This window comes from Heliangelus exortis, chromosome 4 (genome assembly GCF_036169615.1).
Source record: "Heliangelus exortis chromosome 4, bHelExo1.hap1, whole genome shotgun sequence".
NCBI classification, from domain to species: domain Eukaryota; kingdom Metazoa; phylum Chordata; class Aves; order Apodiformes; family Trochilidae; genus Heliangelus; species Heliangelus exortis.
This window is the reverse complement of record NC_092425.1, coordinates 26369006-26388437: the sequence shown is the minus strand read 5'-3', so window position 1 is coordinate 26388437 and position 19432 is coordinate 26369006. Positions and strand designations below refer to the sequence as shown.

The window sequence follows — 19432 nt, the reverse complement described above, 5'->3', positions numbered from 1 at the left end:
ACCAGAATTATTCTGTGCCAAGTTTGTGGGGAAAATATAATGGTATTTCCAAAGTTCAGTTTTAAGAAAACTGAAAATCTTGTTTGCTACATGCTGGTGGGCATTAAGAGTTTTAACTACAACTGTTGCAATTCTATAGGGAATTTTGTTTTGCTTCCTGAGGCACAGGGAATACGGTACCTAGAAATAGTATACAACTTGCCCAAGTATTACCTAATTCCCCCAGGCAAAACATCAGTATCTTCACAGCACCTAGGCTGGTGTTACAGGAAGGCAAGACTTAAAGGCTGTGAAAATGGCTAAGCATATTTATAAATATTTTCTCCAGGCATTCTGCTTCAATTTCAGGATTTCCTTCCAGCCCCCACCCCACTATTCCTTGAGCATTTAACTGATTTCAAATTATTAGGTTACTATTATTATGTTCACACTTTGATCAGGGCAAGAGGATCAGGGAGAAAGGCTTAGCCCATCCTGACAGGCTGCATGTTGCCACACAGCCCTTCGAGGCCTACCTAGGTGCTCTAAAAGAGCTCTCAGAATTCCAACATTCCAGATCATCTCTACTGCTTTTAAAATACAACTATGTGACAATTCCCCAACAGCAGAATTGCCCAGGGAGGGGAACTGAGAGAACTAAAGGTGTTTTGCCCATACCAGAAAGCCAGGGGAGGGCTACGTGTGATGAGCCCCCCTCTGCAGGTACAAACAGCAGCGCTGAACCCTTGTCTGGAGACAGCAGGGACCCTACACACCAAGACACAACAGGAGTTTTAAGTTGTGCTGCGTGAGTAAATTCCAAGGCAGTAATGTAAATAGAGAAATCAAAGGTCTCTCGCCTTCCGATAGAGAGATACAGAGATGAGACAAGGAAAAAAAATACAGTAGGCATTTTTTACTGAAATCTCAGAAGTCATTTGTCTGGGTAGGGGAGAGAAGAGAAAATCGACATCAAGCAACTTCGCTCAAGTTGGCTCTGTGGGAGGGGAGAGAAGAAATGAGGAAGAGACAGAGAGAGAGAGAGAGAGAGAGAGAGAGAGAGAGAGAGAGAGAGGGAGAAATAAAGAGGGAGCAAGTACCTTTGTTACAGCCCTGGAAGGGTGAGAGTGCTTCACTGGGCAACTTGGATAAAACTGACATCAAGCAACTCAGAAAAAAACCAAACTTTTAGAACCTTAGAAGCTACAAAAAGTAAATTTTAAATGAGTTACATTTATTCAGTTAAAAAATTGACAGTTAGTAATGGTCACATGAACACCAGGGAACTGTATCTACATTTCCTGACGTCAATATGAGCGGCACTAGGGTTTTTCTGTTTGTTTTCTTTTACGTATACAAATCTAATGCCAGTTAAAAAAATACAAAACAAAATTGAAACCCAAGACACTGTGAAATCAACACTGCTTAAAAACTCAAAACTCAGTCTGATATATTTGAAAATAAATAATTTTTACCTTTCTAGTTAAAAAAAGACAACTTGCTCACTGCTTTCAAAGCAGTAACACCTTTAAGACCATTCCCAAAAGTGTTTCATAAATAATTACCCACTGATTGTCTAATAATGCAGCATCTCTCAGTCTCAGTTGGGGTCTCTATATTAGGCCATACAGTATTTTGTTCAGACACAGTGTTTTGTTTTGTGTTCCTCCCCCCCCCTTCCTTTTTATTTAGGTACAATTCTTTGAATATAGCACATCATGCTGGCAAAATTCATGCAGATGACATAGCATGAAGCATGGCAGAGCTTAAAATCACCTGTTTAATAACAAAAAAAAAAAAAAAAAAAAAAAGACAAAAGACAAGGAATGTAGTGTTAAAAATCATGATGGTGAAAAAACAACTATCCAGTCTCATGGACAACCAAGACAATTTCAAATGTTCTCTCACAGTTGTCTCATCTATTCTGATCTGTTTAAATATGACTTTTTTTAATCCAAATTCACTTATTTTTCTTCAAATTTTTCCACCAGGGATGAGTAAAAAAATAAAAGGTTAATTATTAAAACTAGTCTCTTTTCCCTTTTAATCAAAATAACCATTTTCCAGCCCTCTGACTGTACATCTGATTTTAATAATTATTTAAAACAGAAACTTATGAATCTGACATGCTTGACATCTCCTGATGCTATGACATTTAGAGCACTCATAACAATACCTGGGTTAAATCTCTGAAAATATAAATGATTCTTTAATCAACCTCAACATTTGAAAGGCCACATCTTTAAACCTTCAGAACATTTTCACACAAATTATAAGCCTAAGGGACACTTTGAATTCTAGAGCAGGCAAACGAGCCTCCAGATGATTCTCTCTCATAGGCAACTGTGCAACTTAAAAAGTCTCTTTCTACTTAACCTATCATCACTAATCCCTTCCCCTGGCCACGCAGAAGACAAAGCCAGCCAGTTTTAGAAGCCTTTTTAATCTTGCACTTAGAGCCTCAAAGGATCACCATATGAAAGAAACATTTTCCCAAAATGTCTCTCTTGACAGTTACATGCATGTTATTCCTCAGTGCCCTCACTTTTTAACAGTTTCACTGACTAAAGAAATAAACTGGTTTTCAAATAATCTTTTCAATAAAGTGCTTGTTATTACTCACACACAAAAAAAAAAAAACCAACAAAAAAAAAACCAAAAAAAAAACCAAAAAAAAAGAGAAAGTGCTGTTTGAGTCTTAAAGGATTTCTTTCTCTGTGAAAAACTGCCTGATATAGCTTTGTTTCATTCATTTTTACATAAAGCTGAAATGAAACCTATCTCATAAGGATACTGGGTTACTAATTTTGGTGTTTGGCAGTAGGCAGGATGCCCACAGAAGGTGGTGACACACTGGAACTGTAGTGCAGAAGGTAAACCTTCTAGATGAAATGGAAGGCATATGGAGAGCTCCTATTAGAATCTTTTCATATTTATGTACAAATATAATATATATTAAATATAATATAAAAATATCTATATTCTTTTTCTCTGAAGCTTTTCTTCAAATCACCCATTGCAGGCAAAAAAACGTCTCCTAAACTCCATGCAATTATGTAATCTTTTTTTACTCCACTGTGTATCTCCAGCCCATTTTCTTCATAAATACAGTCCTCTCCTTAACAGACTCCTTCCCTTCTGTCACAGTCATTCTGTAACATTTCTGTTCCAGAACCTGCAGCATCACAGCTTTCATTATCCTGCTGTTTACTAAGATGTTGAAAATAAGTCTATGACCTAGTAAACAAGTCATGCTGAAGCAAAGGCTGATTCAGAAAGAGGCAATAGCCTGGTCCTCTTCCCACTAAAAATCAAGTTCAGCAATTGATTCAGCAACAGGGGAAGCTGCAGACCCTTTAAAAATACACTTTTTAGTCACTAGCTGTGAAACAAAGCATCTGCATCCTTGCACAGAATCTGGACCAGGTTCTACAAAGTCACTTTTGTAAGAAGTTCGCCTGATTCATGGCAGGAATTTTTCAAACGCGTGTTGTATTTTTCCAGTTTCTTTGAATTTCCCCCATCTTCTATACTTTCTCTACTAGCTGGTAGTTCTGTAACTGAACAACCTCTCTCTGAGGTAAGGAAACGCTTTCTGATCTGAGTACATTCCTCTAAGTTCTCTTTAAGCAGCCATCCTACTGTTTTAATCTGATTTCTCTTTCACCTAAGTTTAGCCTTTTGACTGACAGATCTATAGCAGCACACCAGAGTATCTGGGAAGGGGGAAAAGGGAAGAGAAGTTTAAACAAAGACATCCATGAAAAGCTGCATCGTTAACTGACTGGTATCTCTCGTTTCTGTAATTCTCAGTATAACAGGTTAAAAAAACCTATTTTACCATTATTCAATAGGTCTAACAGCACTATTAAAGCTCTCCCCAGTTTCTTTTTTAGAGATGTATTATCATTGCAATTGATTAAAAAAAAATTTAATCTAACCTTTTTTCCATTAAGCAAAAGTACTGACAGCACAGATCTCTTGTCAATGCAGCATAATTTAGAAATAGGTGGAATGGTGTGGTAGGCATAGTAAAGCAAGGCAGGGTTTCCTTACATAGAATTTTACAGAAACAGGTTTCTGACATTTATTCCAGCGTAGAGAACGCCAGAAATCCCTTTAAAGAAGGGGAAGTGTTCCTTGCTCTGTTTGGTATTGGCATCTGTTCCTTGCTCCAGGTTGCAAGAGGCTTCTTGGAGCAGAAAGCAATCTGATTCTCTTTGGTACTGTTACTTCTCACGCTCTCCTTCCTTGTTCACTACTGTGCTTTTTGGTGTCAAACTCCTGCTTTGTATCTGGGGCATAACAAAGATCTAAAGTGGGACAGGTGCAGAGGCAAAGGCTACCCCCAAAACATAACCAACTGTATCAAATGCTTGGCTAAACTGGTATTACCTTCCTGCGGGTTTGGTTCATCCAGAAATACAATCAAACTGTTTCATAGTACAAAATAGTCCATCATCATTTGGTTACATTCATTCAACTCCTCCTTAGTATTAAAGAATAGTCCAGCTTTCTCTCCCTACCACTAATTTTAACTGCTTTTGCTGGTTTTTGTTTCTAATTACCAGAACTCTCAGCATTTCTTGGTTTTCCTCTGAAGTTCTAGTTTCCACAAACCAGTACCGTAAAATCCGACTGAACTTTTACTAAGAATAGCACATCGTATCTGTTGGAACTTTTTATTTTCTTTATAAAGTTGCCTTCTGAAGTCTTAGTTCAGTGATATCTCTTAAATCAATAGCCTGGTCGTGTTAAATGCAGTCATGACCCCCCCCAAGACATACTTTAAGTGCTACAAAAATGATTTAAAAACAAACAAAAAAATGAGCTTGCTATTCCTCCTGCAAAATGAGTAACCTATACTTTTAGATTTGTTGATCTTAGAGTATTACCTACAAGGTCTGAGATTTGAGAGACTCCTCTCTTTCTGGCTAGTATTTGAGGGGGAGTACCACTCAAAAATGCTCATGTTCTCAGCTCAGATCATTATTAAAGTCAACACAATACAGAAAATAGCTATGAAGTAGATATACAAGTTTGGTTGACAATGTACTAAGACTTCAAAATTGAAAATGGTTACAGATTGAAGACATTGTAATTCAAGATGTTCAACATTATCACCTGAATTAAAATCAAGGCACTATGGGTTTTGTTGTTGTTAAAATGACCCTGAATTAGTTCTGACTAATTTCTGAAGGAGAATAAAAAGATTCCAACATATTTTAACAAGTTACAATTCCACCACAGAGAAAGTGGTTAAAAAGTGCCCAAAAGGTTATTAAATGTAAATATATTTTTGTGCAAATTACTCCTATAACTGAAACATTCTTGAAAATTACTGTCATTTTTTTAAACCTTTTACATAAATATTTCCAACTATGAACTATATCAAAAGATAGCTTTGGGGAATAAAATTCCAAACCATCCGCAAGAAAGCAGTGCAAATTCCTATTTTTCAAATAAAACAATGAATTAATTATGAAATGATGGATGATATTCATGAATCTGAATGTCCTGAACCCTGATGCATGATCACCAGTTCAAACAGCTTCATCAATAATTTAACCTCAAGAAGTCAACGAACCAACACACTAAACCTCACTGAACAAACCCTGACATCACAGACAAAGCACAAACAAGAGACTTGTGCCCACATTAAGGGTGAAAATGATGCATCATGTTGTAAACGAAAGGGTAGAACAGAGGAAAACATTAGTCTGAGTATGGTGTGAGAATTTAGGGAAACATATTCAAACCTACAAATAACATATTACATTTTCATGCATCATATAAAATATTTTGCTCTTTCTCCTTTTATGCAGACATATACACAATATTTTACAGCATCTGTACAACAGAGAACTGGATTTCACACAACATTTTCAAAATATGTACTGTCCCATGATCATCTGAAAAAAATTAGATGGTTTTTGGACTATATTTCTGGCATTTTTTTTCTGCTAATTCAAACAATTGCTCCATGTCCATGTTAATACTTAAAAAATGTACAGGATTGATAAAAATACCAATATTTTCAGCATCTCTCTCATTTCAGTCACATTTTGAGATTTCACCTGGACAAATATAACACATGGCAGCAAATCCTTTAGAATACAGAAAGTGGGGCAACTCTCAAAGTTGGCCATGTCCCCCATCATCATCTTGTGGCTTTTCGTAAGAGATTCCAGAAGTTAGGTCTCAACCCAACGGTGTCAGAAAGCCTTCATACTGCTACCTCTGTAGCTTCAGTGCAACTGTTTGTGAAGCAGCCCCCTCCTGGTGGTTTGCTTCAAAGAGAGGCAGAGCCCCACACTATTGTGGCTGAACTTTGGAAGGATCAGTCATCTTGTCAGTTCTGTGTCGTGAAAGTTGCTGCTGCTGCTGCTGCTGCTGAGACTGGTGCTGCTGGTGGTGGGACTGAGTAAAAGTGCTTTGTTGTAGTGGGAAAGCAGCAGAGAGGATAAGCTGAGCTGACTGATTTCCATGAAGTAACCTGGATGTCTAAAACATGCAAACAGAAAAACATTATTTTTCCTGCAGCACTGATGAACACAGACCTAGCTGCTGCTTAACTTTTCACAAGGGTTCAATCAAAATGAACTGATTTGGTCATTTGAGCTGAGCAAACAATGCGAAGATTAGTGCATACTAATCAAACCAATTAGAGCATCTGACCAATTAATAAAGCAGCTCTAACTGGTCTTTGTAATTTTACATGACAATGGGTAGGAACACGTGGCAATTTGTCTCCATTTCAAACCACAAGAGCATAACAAGGCTTAAGGAATCTATTTGAACAAGTGCAAGTGGCTGTCACTGCAGTCAAATACAAAACTGCGCGTGACTCCTGCTTTCAGATAAAGCACCCCTAGGATAAACTAGCAATGCTGAAAGTGTTAAAGACTTTGAAACACACACACAGAATGCTGCATTACCTGTAGGAACTGCTGGGGGTGCTGGGTGAGCTGTGACTGAGCTGGTTGCTGAACTGTGGTGAGCTGCTGTTGATGGTCTTGCTGACTTCGCTGCTGCTGCTGCTGCTGCTGCTGTTGAGTTATTGACAAAGTCTGTGGCTGCTGTTGTTGGGCAGCAAAAGTGGGATAAGCTGTCACCACTTGCCCCATAAACATAGTACTTGGTACCATCACTGCTCCACACGCTACTGGGGCTGTGACAAGTTTTGTTACAAGCTGCTGACCTTGAGAAAATCTGTTAACAGAAAAAGACATTTGGAGTCCCTCTAAGGAAAAAAAAAATAAAATCAAAGCACCACATGCACTTCAGAAATGCCAGTTTCTAAGGTTCATACTTTGCTATAATAACATGGGTTTTGGTAAGCCTGCAAACACGTTGGTTTGGCCAAACTTTAACCACTGCATCCATACATAGTTAAAACAATAAACCCTGTGATTTTTTTAAAATGCTACTGTAGTTCCTTTCTTATATGGTGCAGCTATGTAAGCATATCATTACAGCAATTCATCTGAATATTGATCTTGAAGATTTACCTGATTTGTCTATCCTGTGTAAAAGTGGTTACTGCAGCAGCATTCTGGTTATTGTTCTGTGGTAGACTAGAAGGAACCTGGACTACATTTCCTGTTGTAGGCTGAGAAATCACCATGGTGTTATACAAAGGTGCTGAGACTGTGTTCTGTGACTGACTGACAAGTGAAGACTGTTGATTGTGTCCACTAAGTACATTTTGCTGATTATGCTGAAAAGAAAAAAATACCTTTATGAGACACTAATTTGCAAATAGGCAGATCCTACAGCTGCCCTGCTCGCTGTCATTACCCATACTTCAGACTTGCCAAGGTTTTCCTATGAATTCTGAATTTGAAGTCAACAGGTATTTCTACCGACTGACCCTCAGGCATCTAAAAATGTATTAGACTAACCACGTTCTCCTCTTCAGGGTATTTTTTTCCTCAGTTTTTCATCTACTTGCACACAGCTGGTTCAAGCTTCTATATTTCACTTCATTAGCATCTCTGCCAGACAGACTAAAATATGCACATGGCATCAATCAATTTCTTACTTGAAAGGCAGAAGAAGTAGCTATTGCTGAGATGATAACACTGGTCTGCCTCGTCACAAATCTCAAAAAGAAAGTATGGAATTTGGATAAAGGTACAGAGGAGGGTGACCACAAAGACCAGTGGTATAAAAGGCCTCTATACACAAAACAGTCAAACCCATTAGATGTGTCCAGCTTGAAGAACAGGCTTCTATGGAGATACATGTGACAGGTGACTTTGAAATCATGTGTGACTGAGAAGATGAAAAGTGAATAGCTGCTCAACATGTTTTCCAGTATATGAGCTGGACAGTAGGTTTGAAAAACAAAAAAATCATACTTCATAAAAAGTAAAGCTTAGAACTCACTACTAGATACCAGGCGTTTCAGAAGCTTACACGGCATTGAAGGAAACTGAATAAACTCCTACAAGAAAAAGGCTGTTGCATTATAGATATCCCACACCTATAGCATTTGATTGAAAATGCTGAAGAGTAGAAAAGTCAGCTGCAGAAGCACCAGGATATGCCTGTCCTGCTCTGGTGATTTTTTAGTTATTTGCTGTATGGACATGAGATTTCAAGATCATCTAGTACAAATCTCATGTTATGTGTTCTGTCAACAGAAAATTCATAGACATTTAAAAAAAAAAAAAAAAAAAGATAAAAGTTTTCTTGATACTCATCCTTCCAAAAAGCTATTGTGATTAATTATTTACATACCTAAGTCTAAAATTTAAAAAAAAATCCAAAATTGTATTACTGAGGACATAAATGAATACCAAGTGTAAAACCTGGAACATGATAAAATTAATACCACTGAAATGACAATGTTAAAAAAAAAAATTGGGACAAGGATGTCAGGGAAACTATTGTTGTGTTTCAGCTATGGTTTTGAGCCTATGTTTTACACAGCAAAACCAGTAACAAGAATTTTACCTGTGTTGCAGTACTCTGCAAAGGCTGTTGCTGTATCATGTGTGGAGTACTTATATGGCCTGTGTTCATCCCACTTTGAGTCTGATTAGTCTGAACAACTTGACCTTGCATGTTTATTGGTGTAAGCTGCTGAACATTTGATGAACTCCCAGAAGCAAGCTGCACAGAACCAAAGTTGAGTCCAGAAGTTGACTGCTGCAAGAACATCTTAAAAAAAATCCACAAGATAGCTCTTAAGAAAAATATGATAATTTTAAAAGATGTTTTAGAGAAACTAAACTTAATTATTTTAAATCACTGTAAGATAAAGTTTCATCTTAGTTATCAGAAGCTCTGAAACAGCATTGCAACCACCAAGATCAAAAGGCCCAACTTTCATATAGAGTCAATATTCAGAGACTACTGTAACTGATAAGAATCAGAATCCTTATTGTGAGAGCCTTGAGCATTGTTTTAACACTTGTCCTTAAAGAAAAACTATTTAGAGACTAGCTTGTAATGTAGTCTATAGCTGCCTAGAGGCCAAATATTTTTGAGATCACTTTTCTATCAGTAGGATCTCCAGCAGTGCAACTAATTAAAATGAAGAAAATCTCAGCATCAGTAGATCCCATTCTATGAAAATTCTATAAAATCCAAGCATAGCACCAAGTATGGGGCAATCGTGAAATCATATTGAATATACTGCACTTTCAAAAATCTTTGTAATGAACTGAATTCAGTACAAGATAGTGCAAGAAGACAGACTGTGCAGTACTTAGGTATTTTCCCTAGTTTGCACAGTCCTGAATAAGGTCTCTCCACAGTGCATGGGAAGAAATAATGCGAATCTCACCTTTCAGTGCAACTAAAAGTCAGTCTACTGCTGGCAGGCTTATATTAGTAATGATAAAAGGCAGAAAATGGCACATGCCCAAACTCCTATTATTGAAGAGAATTCATGCAACATACTCAATATGCCCTGGAAGTATTTTTTGTCTACTCTTAATTCACACTGAAAATATTTAGATTATTTTCTTAAGGTGTATTTTAGCTTTGAGTGGTTCGTTTGCTTACTTCTGTTTTGTTAACTAGCAAAACCCAATAGGGTCATCCTTTTCTTCCAAAGATAGCTGATGAAAAGAGAATGGCAAAATTAGAAAATATGTACTGGTTAAAATACTGAAATCAGTTAGTGAGCTGCTAGACCCAAGTAATGCAGCCTCTAGACTTCTTGACTTTCAGACTCAGTAACTACTTCAGTATATCATGAAAAGCAGGACCATTTCACCAGAATGGCCTGCAGGAGGACCACAGCCTGATAGTCAGGACAGCTTAAGAAACAAAAGGTATGAGGAATCTGACACCCTCGAGCCAGAAGAGGAAATAAAAGCTTATTTTGCAAATTATGGACTAATGTTCTAGTGGCTGCAAAACTTTGCAAGAAGTAACAAGCGCTGCATCCTTTTACCTTTAGGTTTAGGCCTAAGCTCAACTTGAGCTGCTCAGCACTGAAAAGACAAACTTGGATATGTCCAGATACATTCAGAAACAAATCAGCAGGTACCTTATGAGCAGCAGCTTCAGATGTTACGGATTTTAGGCACATTAGGTCCAGATGGCAGCCGACAGGGAACGGGGGCATCACTTTGTGGATTTGTGCCCATTTCATTTGAAATGTCTAAATTCTCTAGAGATCAAAGCTGTAAGAGTTACATGAACTCACCTGGAGCCCTTGGCCATGGACGATTTGAAGCTGCTCTTGAATCTTGCGCAACTCTTCCTGCTGCCGGTGAATATTTGCCTCTATCATGCGTGTTCTTTGCTCCAGCTGGTCCTTCAGATGCTGCATAGCACCTAATTGAGCTGAAAACTGAAACACAGGCTGTAGTGCAATGAATAAATTAAAAGCTGAGCAAAAATAGTGACATTTTGTTTACAAGCAGTTAATGCGCTTCTCCACAGCGGTGAAGACATCAAGCTCTGCTTTTTAAACTGCTAATAACCATAATCTGAGGACAAATTCATTAGCATGAAAATGTCACAGAACTCACAAGTAATCGATTCCACATTTAACCGATGCATCAGAATTACTGAACTTTAAAAAAAAATCCCGTAGCAAAAGAAATTGCCTGGTGTCCAAATCATCAAGACTATAAAATGCCTTAGTAATTTACATGGTACTGTGGATGTTAAAGCTCTCTCTGGTTAAAAATTAAAATTGTACCAGTTTACCAATTGAGAGACTCAGAACATATTCCCAAGTAACTTGGGAATAACCTTAGTCATAAACTGTTGAAGTCTGAGCCCACAGAGAAAATGTGTTTGTCACTTTTCTTCTTCCCTAGGAAGCTGCTATGAGTCACAAGTCAATATAACCTTTGGATGCTTCTATCCTATATAGAGGACACAGATCTTTGATACCCCTGTTCTTATTTCACAGAAGTGTTTTATAGACTAACTTGCCTTGTGTTACAAGCGTAAGTGTAGAAAGTTACCCATCAATATTTGACGTATTTTTAAATTCATAATATTTTATCTAAATGGCACTTGGTAAAGATCAAAAATTCTATACCCAAATAGCAGGGAAAAAAATAAAGGAAAAGCTTCAAATAGAAGAATTTGCTTATTTCAAGAGAATAACGTTAAAGGTGACTTTGGCACCAAAGGACTCAGTTTCTGAAAGAGACACTGATCTAATCTTATATTTAGAACAAGACTGTTTAAAAAGAAGAAATAATAAAACCAACTGAATCCATACCTGGGATATGCCAGACTGGAGCTGTAAAGTTGTAGGCTGAGACATTGTTGGCTGTGAAACTGGCTGTCCAAGAGACTGGGAGCTTAAAGACTAGAATTTAAAAAATTGTTCCATGAATGGGGAGATCTAAAAGAGCATCTAATTTATCTAATCTTAAATATTGCAGAATTAGTAACATAAGAGCAACTGATTATAAACACTATATATGTAGTTTTTCCCACTGCTAGAAATATAAAAAGCAGTAGGTATAAAAAAACCAAACAAACATGAATTACAATTACAACTGGTTTAGATGTGTTATTTGCAGTAAGGGAAAACCTCAGCAAGTTTGGAAGCTCACTCCTTTGTCTTATTCTTAAAAGTAGTAATTTTTTAAAATGTGTATTTTAATACACATTCACTTTAAAAACAGAATGTTTTAAGTTCAACATGGCATTTTCTCATGTTACCAAGATTTCAGAAACTACATGAAACCATTCACCAATATTCTCAGAGTATATATGAATTATATGAATTCTCTACGGGGACACACAACATTATGTGGGCAATATACATCTGTGTATACAATTACTTATACACACACACATATATAAAATGCAGAATATGTAAAAAAAGTGAGTGAAAGCAAAGTTTCATACACAATCTTGCAAACCCTAATGCCACTTATTCACTTGTTTTCCCTTAAAATGCAGAGCATATTGATGATGCATTTCTGATGGCCATGCATTCCAAGTTTAAATTACGTATTTTCAGAATAAACAAAATAGAAGTTATATGGGTTTATCAATACCTTTTAAAGGTGCATTACATTGATTAAGTATAAAATTTTTCTCTGGAGAGTTACCTGACTACTCATGGATGATCTTCTTTGTGCAGTCTTTTCATGACCAGACAAGCTTTGCCTTGGAGGAGTGCTAGTGTCCACTGTCATTTTAGTTGGTGTTGCTGACAATGTTCAGTTACAACAGAAAGAGACATGTTAATAGTAATCTCAATTCTGCAATGCAGTAATTAAGTCAAAGGAAGCTTTTTATGAATGAAAAAAGATTAAGGCTTGGACTCTTTTTTAACCCTGACTATCCAACAATTATGCAAGCTGATGGGTGTTCCAGGGTCTGCTACACTACTTCTAGAAGCAGAAGTCACTGTAAGACCTCTGAAAATTTGAGTTGCCAGCAGATCTCTGAGCAATCAAAAATGGGACATTTCCCTTTGTACACTTTTCATACAATGATGATTAACTGCTAGTTATGCAAGATTTAATTAAAGTAGAGAAAGCCTTCACTAGGAAGACAATTATATTTTCAGCAGTTGGTGCTTACATGAATGATCTGATACTGCAGTATGTGAAGATTTTCTTGAACTCCTGGAGGAAGCAGAAGGTGTGGGGCTGGTATCAAACCTTTCCAGTGCTTCTTTGAGACTCACTGTATTTATGTGATTGTCAGACCCAGAGTCCTGACTCTGAAGAAACACAAACATTTTTTTTACAAATTATTTTCTCTGATTCAGCATACAATGTACAATTCTTTTAGCAAGTATCTCAGATCATGCTGTGTCTAATAACCCCCTTACAAAGGTGACTGTGCAGAAGTAGTGGCCTGCGTGATACCTGTAAGTTTAGTTTCTATTTGAGAATTTTAATCTCAGAGAAGAAACCAAAGCAAAGCTGTATAAGCCTGTAAACCAAAATCTGTGCAGACACAGGTGTGGAATAATGGCAAAATAATTGCTAGAAATGACCCATTTTTACTTTCTAAATAAAGGCACAGCACTAGTGCCTAGTGTACCACGACTACTTTAGATGTTGGCATTATCAGGGGTACTCAGTGTGCTTACTCCAAGAGAAATTACATGGAGGGTGGAGCAACATGGAGATACTGCAGCCACACTCTGTGGCACCAATACCAACTGACTGCACTTTTGATACTCTGGGCCAACAAGCTGCCACCCTTTGACAAAATGTTGTCCTTATTCTCGTTATAATCTCATTACAGTAACAAAAACACACCTCCATCTCTGAAGCTCTCTAAGGGGCGACCACCGATCACTGAGCTTGCACTCTGAATTTTCTCTAGCCTATACCTTTAAATACAAAGCAAGAGAACTTTGCACCATAATATAATGTCATAAGAAAGACACGCTTGACTAGAGTAACTCAAGCTCCACCTGTCAGGTAAAATAATATAAAAACAGCCAACAGGGAAAGGATGTCAGGGAAAATGCAGTTGCTGGGATACCCCTGACTTCTGGGACCAGTTGATGGGCTGAGCCTCTCTTCCCCCCCATTGGGACACCTTTGGATAAGATTCAAACACTTGACTGGATTAAGTGTCTCCCTGGGAATAATATGAATTTCTGTAGAGTCTCTCTAACAGTATAAATCTCTCCACACATGGTTTTGGCCTGAGTGCTCCCCCTGGAATTTTATACCTTTTGGCTGGGCTGTCCCTCCCCAGGAAATCTCCATCGAGTCACTTCCTTTACTCATAACCTGGGTATTTTGCATGTGCTTTGCAGACAGTAAATTTACCACTGGCAATCCAAAGAACGTGTATATTGTAATCACACTATTCATTAGTCTGGTGGTAAGAAACCCCATTGAGTGCAACTGAATTCCAGTGTGTGGCTGTGACAGTTCCTATTCAACACGACTGGAAGGGTGGTGTGGTGTTAGTAGTGCATCTGAACACTTGTTTTCTGGCCTACTACAAAAAGCTTGCTATCACTCAGAATCTAAGCCCAGCCATCTCCAGCTCCTCTAATTACTCATGGTCTGCTGGATTGCAAGGGGGTTTATTTTCTGCCAAATTTCTTTACTCCCCTTTAACACAACATCAAGCCACAAACTGACTGCAGAGCTGACCTTCTCTGGCAACTCAGTTCACTCTGAGCATCTGTGTAATGAGTGAACTGCTTATTCTTTAGAGGAAGGATGAGTTGATACCACTAGAAGGAGCACTGTCAGATGAAACATGCTGAACTGCCAAGAAAAAACATTTCTGAACTGCCAGAGGCAAACTCAACAGAGCATCTAAGATTTACTGAGCTTCCAAGGGACATTAATTCAAAATTAATTTTGTATACATATAACAAGTGTGAATGATACAGTGGAACAGCTCCTGCTGCCCTCCTGTGAATTCCTTTAAGCCACCTTTATGCTTTGACCTTGTTTTTTCAGATTACAGGTGGTTCCAGTAAGGAAGAACATTTATGAACCAAACTCTGCAGGAATCAGATCTTAATGATTTACAGATGTTTTCATGTTACAAATAGATGCACATGAATTCCTAAAAAGAGGCAGGTAAGTGTTCAGGGCAGAATACAGTTAAACACTCTTGCTAGACTACTTTGATCATTTTGAACAGTCATATTATTTAGAGATCAAAATAATTATCTGCAACAGCACAAAACACTTTTTGCAGCTGTGTATTTGCTTATGTACTATTTCTACTATGAAAGAAGAAGAGGTAAAATAAAATAATATCAGACACTCACTTTATCTGCTGTTATCTCTGGAAGAGACTCCTCAATACCAAGTTCTCGTCGTCTTTCTGCTCTAACTTCTGCATAACTAGAAGAACAAACCAAATGTGACTACTATAGTCTTGGATGACTTAAAAAATACGCCTTAAAAACCAAACTACTCAGAGGTACCTCACCTCACTTATTAAGTTTCTCAGAAAGTATTCTAATAATTTTTTAAACTGCTATCATTTCTCTGCTTCCAAAAATACCAGCAAAACAGCTCCCATTGCTAATCAGATTTTAGAAAAAACAACTTACCTTACAACAGTGTGTGTACAGACAATAAACTCTGGCCTGGAATTCCACTGATGATACGTGATGTAGTAATGTGTTTGTAGCCAAATCCATTGTTGTCCCTTTGTAAGGAATCTGTAGTAACATGACTTCCCTTTCCCATATTGCATTACTATAAAAGTGAAGAATAAAGCTTACTGTCTCTCCAGTCTGTAAATACTGCAATTACATAATAAATATTTCATAGCTTCATCTGGCCCAAAACCATGACCAAATCCACCATTATGGTAATGACTAAGAACAGCTTTAAAACTACCTATATATATATATATCTATAAAAAGTTAACACTGCTTTTTACAGAGAACTGCAGAATTCAAACTTCCATTTTTGTATTTTTTACATATTGAAAAAATTATGTGCTAAAATTTAAATACAGCTTTATAAAGAAAACCATAGCTAAACAGAAAGCTTATTCTATTACATATTCACTTTTTCTTTTTTCATTTATTAAACATCACAGAGCCTTTTAAATACTACTCAAAGAACTGGACAAGTTTAAATCAAAGTGCTGTACGCTCCAATTTATCATAATGAAAACTCTTAATTATAAGATAGTTAAATCTGTTTCGTAGTTCTGTATAAAAAGAAAAAAGATGAAGAGCAGCAGTGCAATAATCTCAAATGAACAGGAATAAAGATGCTTCACTCAATTATACAAAATTTCACTACAACAACTTCGATTTATCAAACATTAAACTGACATCTACAAAGCAAACCTGTTAAATGATAGCAATGTGGTTGTACTCACAATGCTCATGACATTTTGCCAGATTATCTAGATCATCCACGTGATAATAATCATAGCCCGATGTTCCCAAAACTTCAAATGGAAGATAACCTATTATTGGAGGTGCCCTAAGTAATACAAAATTTAATGTCATTTTACTTTCACACATAACAAGCAAATAAAATTATTTCATTATACAAGTTTTCTTGTTTACAGTATGCACTCTGAAAAAAATTAAAAATTAAACCCATCATAAGCTATGAGTAGTTAATGATGATTAGAGAACTCTAAATATTATAGCCACCAGGGTGATTCAGCTACTATTTCTGCTATACATAGAAGGAATTGCACCTGTGATCCAAGAATAGGAACTTCCATTCTAAGCTATGTCTAGATGTGAACTCTTCATTGGGTTCTTCAACAGTGCACATTTCCTAAAAAGTAAAAAAATAAAAATCTCTCTCAAAACTGCTCTATTCTAATTCATAAACTCTTTCGAAATTCAAACTTACCTAAAGTTAGTAGATAACTCCACAACAATTATAATGTTATTTTTAGAAAGCTTCATTGATTTTGCTTGTTTAGATGCATAGTACCCAGGTAGAAACTTAATTCAGCTGTGCCAGGCTGACACTCAGTTGATTTAAATGAAACAACCCCATCTGAGATTAAACTCAAGCTTGATATCTTCAGACACAGTGGTACAAGCAGAAATCCAAAGTTCCTGCAGTTATGCTTTTAACTTGTAACAAGCAAAAGAAGAGATGAAACACTCCCACCAGATACTCCAATTATAATTTATGTTTATATTTATATTGAGTAAAACCAAACATTAGCAAGGTGGTCACATTATTTTGAGTTTTGGAATAGGATTCTTCCTTTTAGTGAATACAGAATACTCTAAATCACTTTGGTTTGAGGGCACAGACACACACTACAAGTAACACACTATTCTTATGTTTAGTACTCAAAACAATAAGAAAATTACTGTTACACTATTACAACAAATCCTCAAGGTATTCTGTACATCATTTAAGATGTATTCTGCTCAGATATACGTGCAATCAGTAAATGTCAATCAATTTCTATTGCCCCCTTCCAAAGAGGTGAGGATGCCCCACCAAGTACTGTGCCTCATGCTGACATAAGTAACAGAGCTCAGTCCCCAAAGCCAGTCAGTTTTTTTTTTTTTGCAAACTCCTCTTGCACTGCCTTCCAAGAAGAAAGATGGATGATGGAATACATGCATACATACAGATACAACCCTCAAAGTATTACAATAAAATTAAAGATCAGTAAATCTTCCTTTCTTGAACACCTGGACATGTTTGTCACACTTGTAAGAACCCGCAGTGTGCAAGCCCATCGCCAGGTGCTCAGTAGCATCTACTGATGATCAGACACCACAACATTTTACTACAGACTACAGTATAGAACCTGCTGCTGCACCAATATGCATGATAGGTGGGGACAGGTGAGCACACTGCTGCTCTGCAAACATCTATAATTAAAATAGGGCTGCCCAGAAATGCAGTAGACTAACTCTTGTTCCTGCAAAGGGATCACCTTCCTTTTAATTCTTACAGGTTATAATATGAAGAGTTTAAGTGCATACTTTGCAGTTCTTTGAATACATATTTATAAGTTTTCTTTCTGTGAAAGAAGAAAGTTAACATAACTAGGCAATGTTTTTTCTCATCTTCACTAGAGTAAAATCAAAAGCTAATGACTAGAAAGGGAGTTATATGATGGAGGTGATGAACAAAATCACTCCGGGCACAAGTTTTTAACTCTCGATGTAACTTCCAGTTGGCAAGACTTAACCATCAAAACTGAAACTACTCCTAAAACAGAAATCTCATCTACTTTCCAAAGATTACAGCATTTAATAAAACACCACTCACAGTGAAGTAAAAGAAATTACAGAGCAAGCGTATATCCTTGAGATATACTTTTGATTTGTTGTTTCTTTCAATCTGATCTTTTTTGGCACAAGTCAAAACAAATGTAAAAATAACTTAAGTGCAGGCAGTAAAACCACAGTAAAAACATAATTGTTAGAGAGGAGCTGGTTAGTATCCAATTACTCAATGCATTTATATTAATGATTTACTGGAAAAAAACCCTGGGCAAAAGCTACCTTGTTCAACAAGGCATCTTGTTGAAGCTGTCAACAAGGCATCTAGAAAAGAAAGGTCTTTCATTTGTAACAAAAAAGTATTCTGCTAAAATCCTTTTGACTGGATTAATCTTGCCTTCTTGATTAGATTCAATCATTTACCAGCCAAAATGCAAGAAAAAATTTTCAAAGAAATGTGTAGAGCCAAATCTCTTCACTGGGGAGCAAGATCTGTAGCACATCTTGTTACAAAGAGGTCAGCAAGAGGGTGGGGGGTCATAGACAGGAAATAAACCACAACTTTCAGATATTATTCTAATGAATACTATGGCTTCCTGCAAAAGCACAGTGTATCCTTGAAAATGACATTTAAATGACACTAAAATACTCATCTCATTACTGTCTGCATCACATCTATCAGTTACCAGCATGGTCAAGTTCCTACATAACATTTATTTGCTAGAGTCTAGTCAATGCTAGCTTCAGAACTTAGAAGTATGAGTAAATACAAGAGTATAAACAAGTATTGTCAAATTAGAAGTCTTCACTCTAATACTAGTCTTCTTCACAAGATTTTTCAGATGAGCAGCACTCCTCAAAACCCTTGAGAAGATCTTAAAACCTCTGTAACATGAAAATTTCCTTAGGCCGTAGAGGCTCTATAATTTCATCTTCCATGGCTTCAGGAAAAATAAAAAAACTTGCCTTGGCATGCAGCCTGGAGACATCCAATTCCTATTCAGCCAGAGAGCTGAAGAAGTTCCTATGACTTCTCCACAGGCTCCCTGACACTTTTAAAGTGCAAAGTCTATAGACCATGTTTTCAGGGGCTACTGTCAACGATCTTCAGTTTAAGATATCAGTGCACTCAACTTTCAGAGGTAGAATATTCAAACATTCAGAGAGTTTTGCATGACAGATAGCAGTTTAACCATGTGCTATATATACATTTCATAGCATTTCTTTACAACTGAATTGCAAGAATATAAATTAGATAGTAGACTATTCTGTAATAAAACTATTCTGCATAAAACATAGTCTGAATCACAAACACAGATAATCCTGTACTTACTGTATCCCAAG

At 36.9% G+C, this 19432-nt stretch overlaps 1 protein-coding gene across 6 annotated transcripts in view; it reads right to left on the bottom strand.

The window, feature by feature from the left end:
* Positions 1–1192: 1192 nt before the first annotated feature.
* Positions 1193–19432, bottom strand: part of CLOCK (clock circadian regulator) — a 60796-nt gene continuing 42556 nt past the window's right edge. For 3 of the 6 annotated variants that reach the window (XM_071743514.1, XM_071743512.1, XM_071743513.1), the window contains 12 exons: positions 16582–16664; positions 16252–16358; positions 15467–15614; positions 15179–15254; positions 13003–13144; positions 12525–12625; positions 11681–11770; positions 10646–10792; positions 8941–9147; positions 7491–7699; positions 6918–7191; positions 1193–6483 (listed from right to left, as the gene is read on the bottom strand). In XM_071743514.1, coding sequence (XP_071599615.1) covers positions 6295–6483; positions 6918–7191; positions 7491–7699; positions 8941–9147; positions 10646–10792; positions 11681–11770; positions 12525–12625; positions 13003–13144; positions 15179–15254; positions 15467–15614; positions 16252–16358; positions 16582–16664 — 1773 coding nt within the window. In that variant the 3' untranslated portion in view covers positions 1193–6294. Of the gene's footprint in view, positions 6484–6917; positions 7192–7490; positions 7700–8940; positions 9148–10645; positions 10805–11680; positions 11771–12524; positions 12626–13002; positions 13145–15178; positions 15255–15466; positions 15615–16251; positions 16359–16581; positions 16665–19432 lie in introns of all 6 variants that reach the window. The other 3 variants (XM_071743509.1, XM_071743510.1, XM_071743511.1) reach the window with 1 other exon arrangement.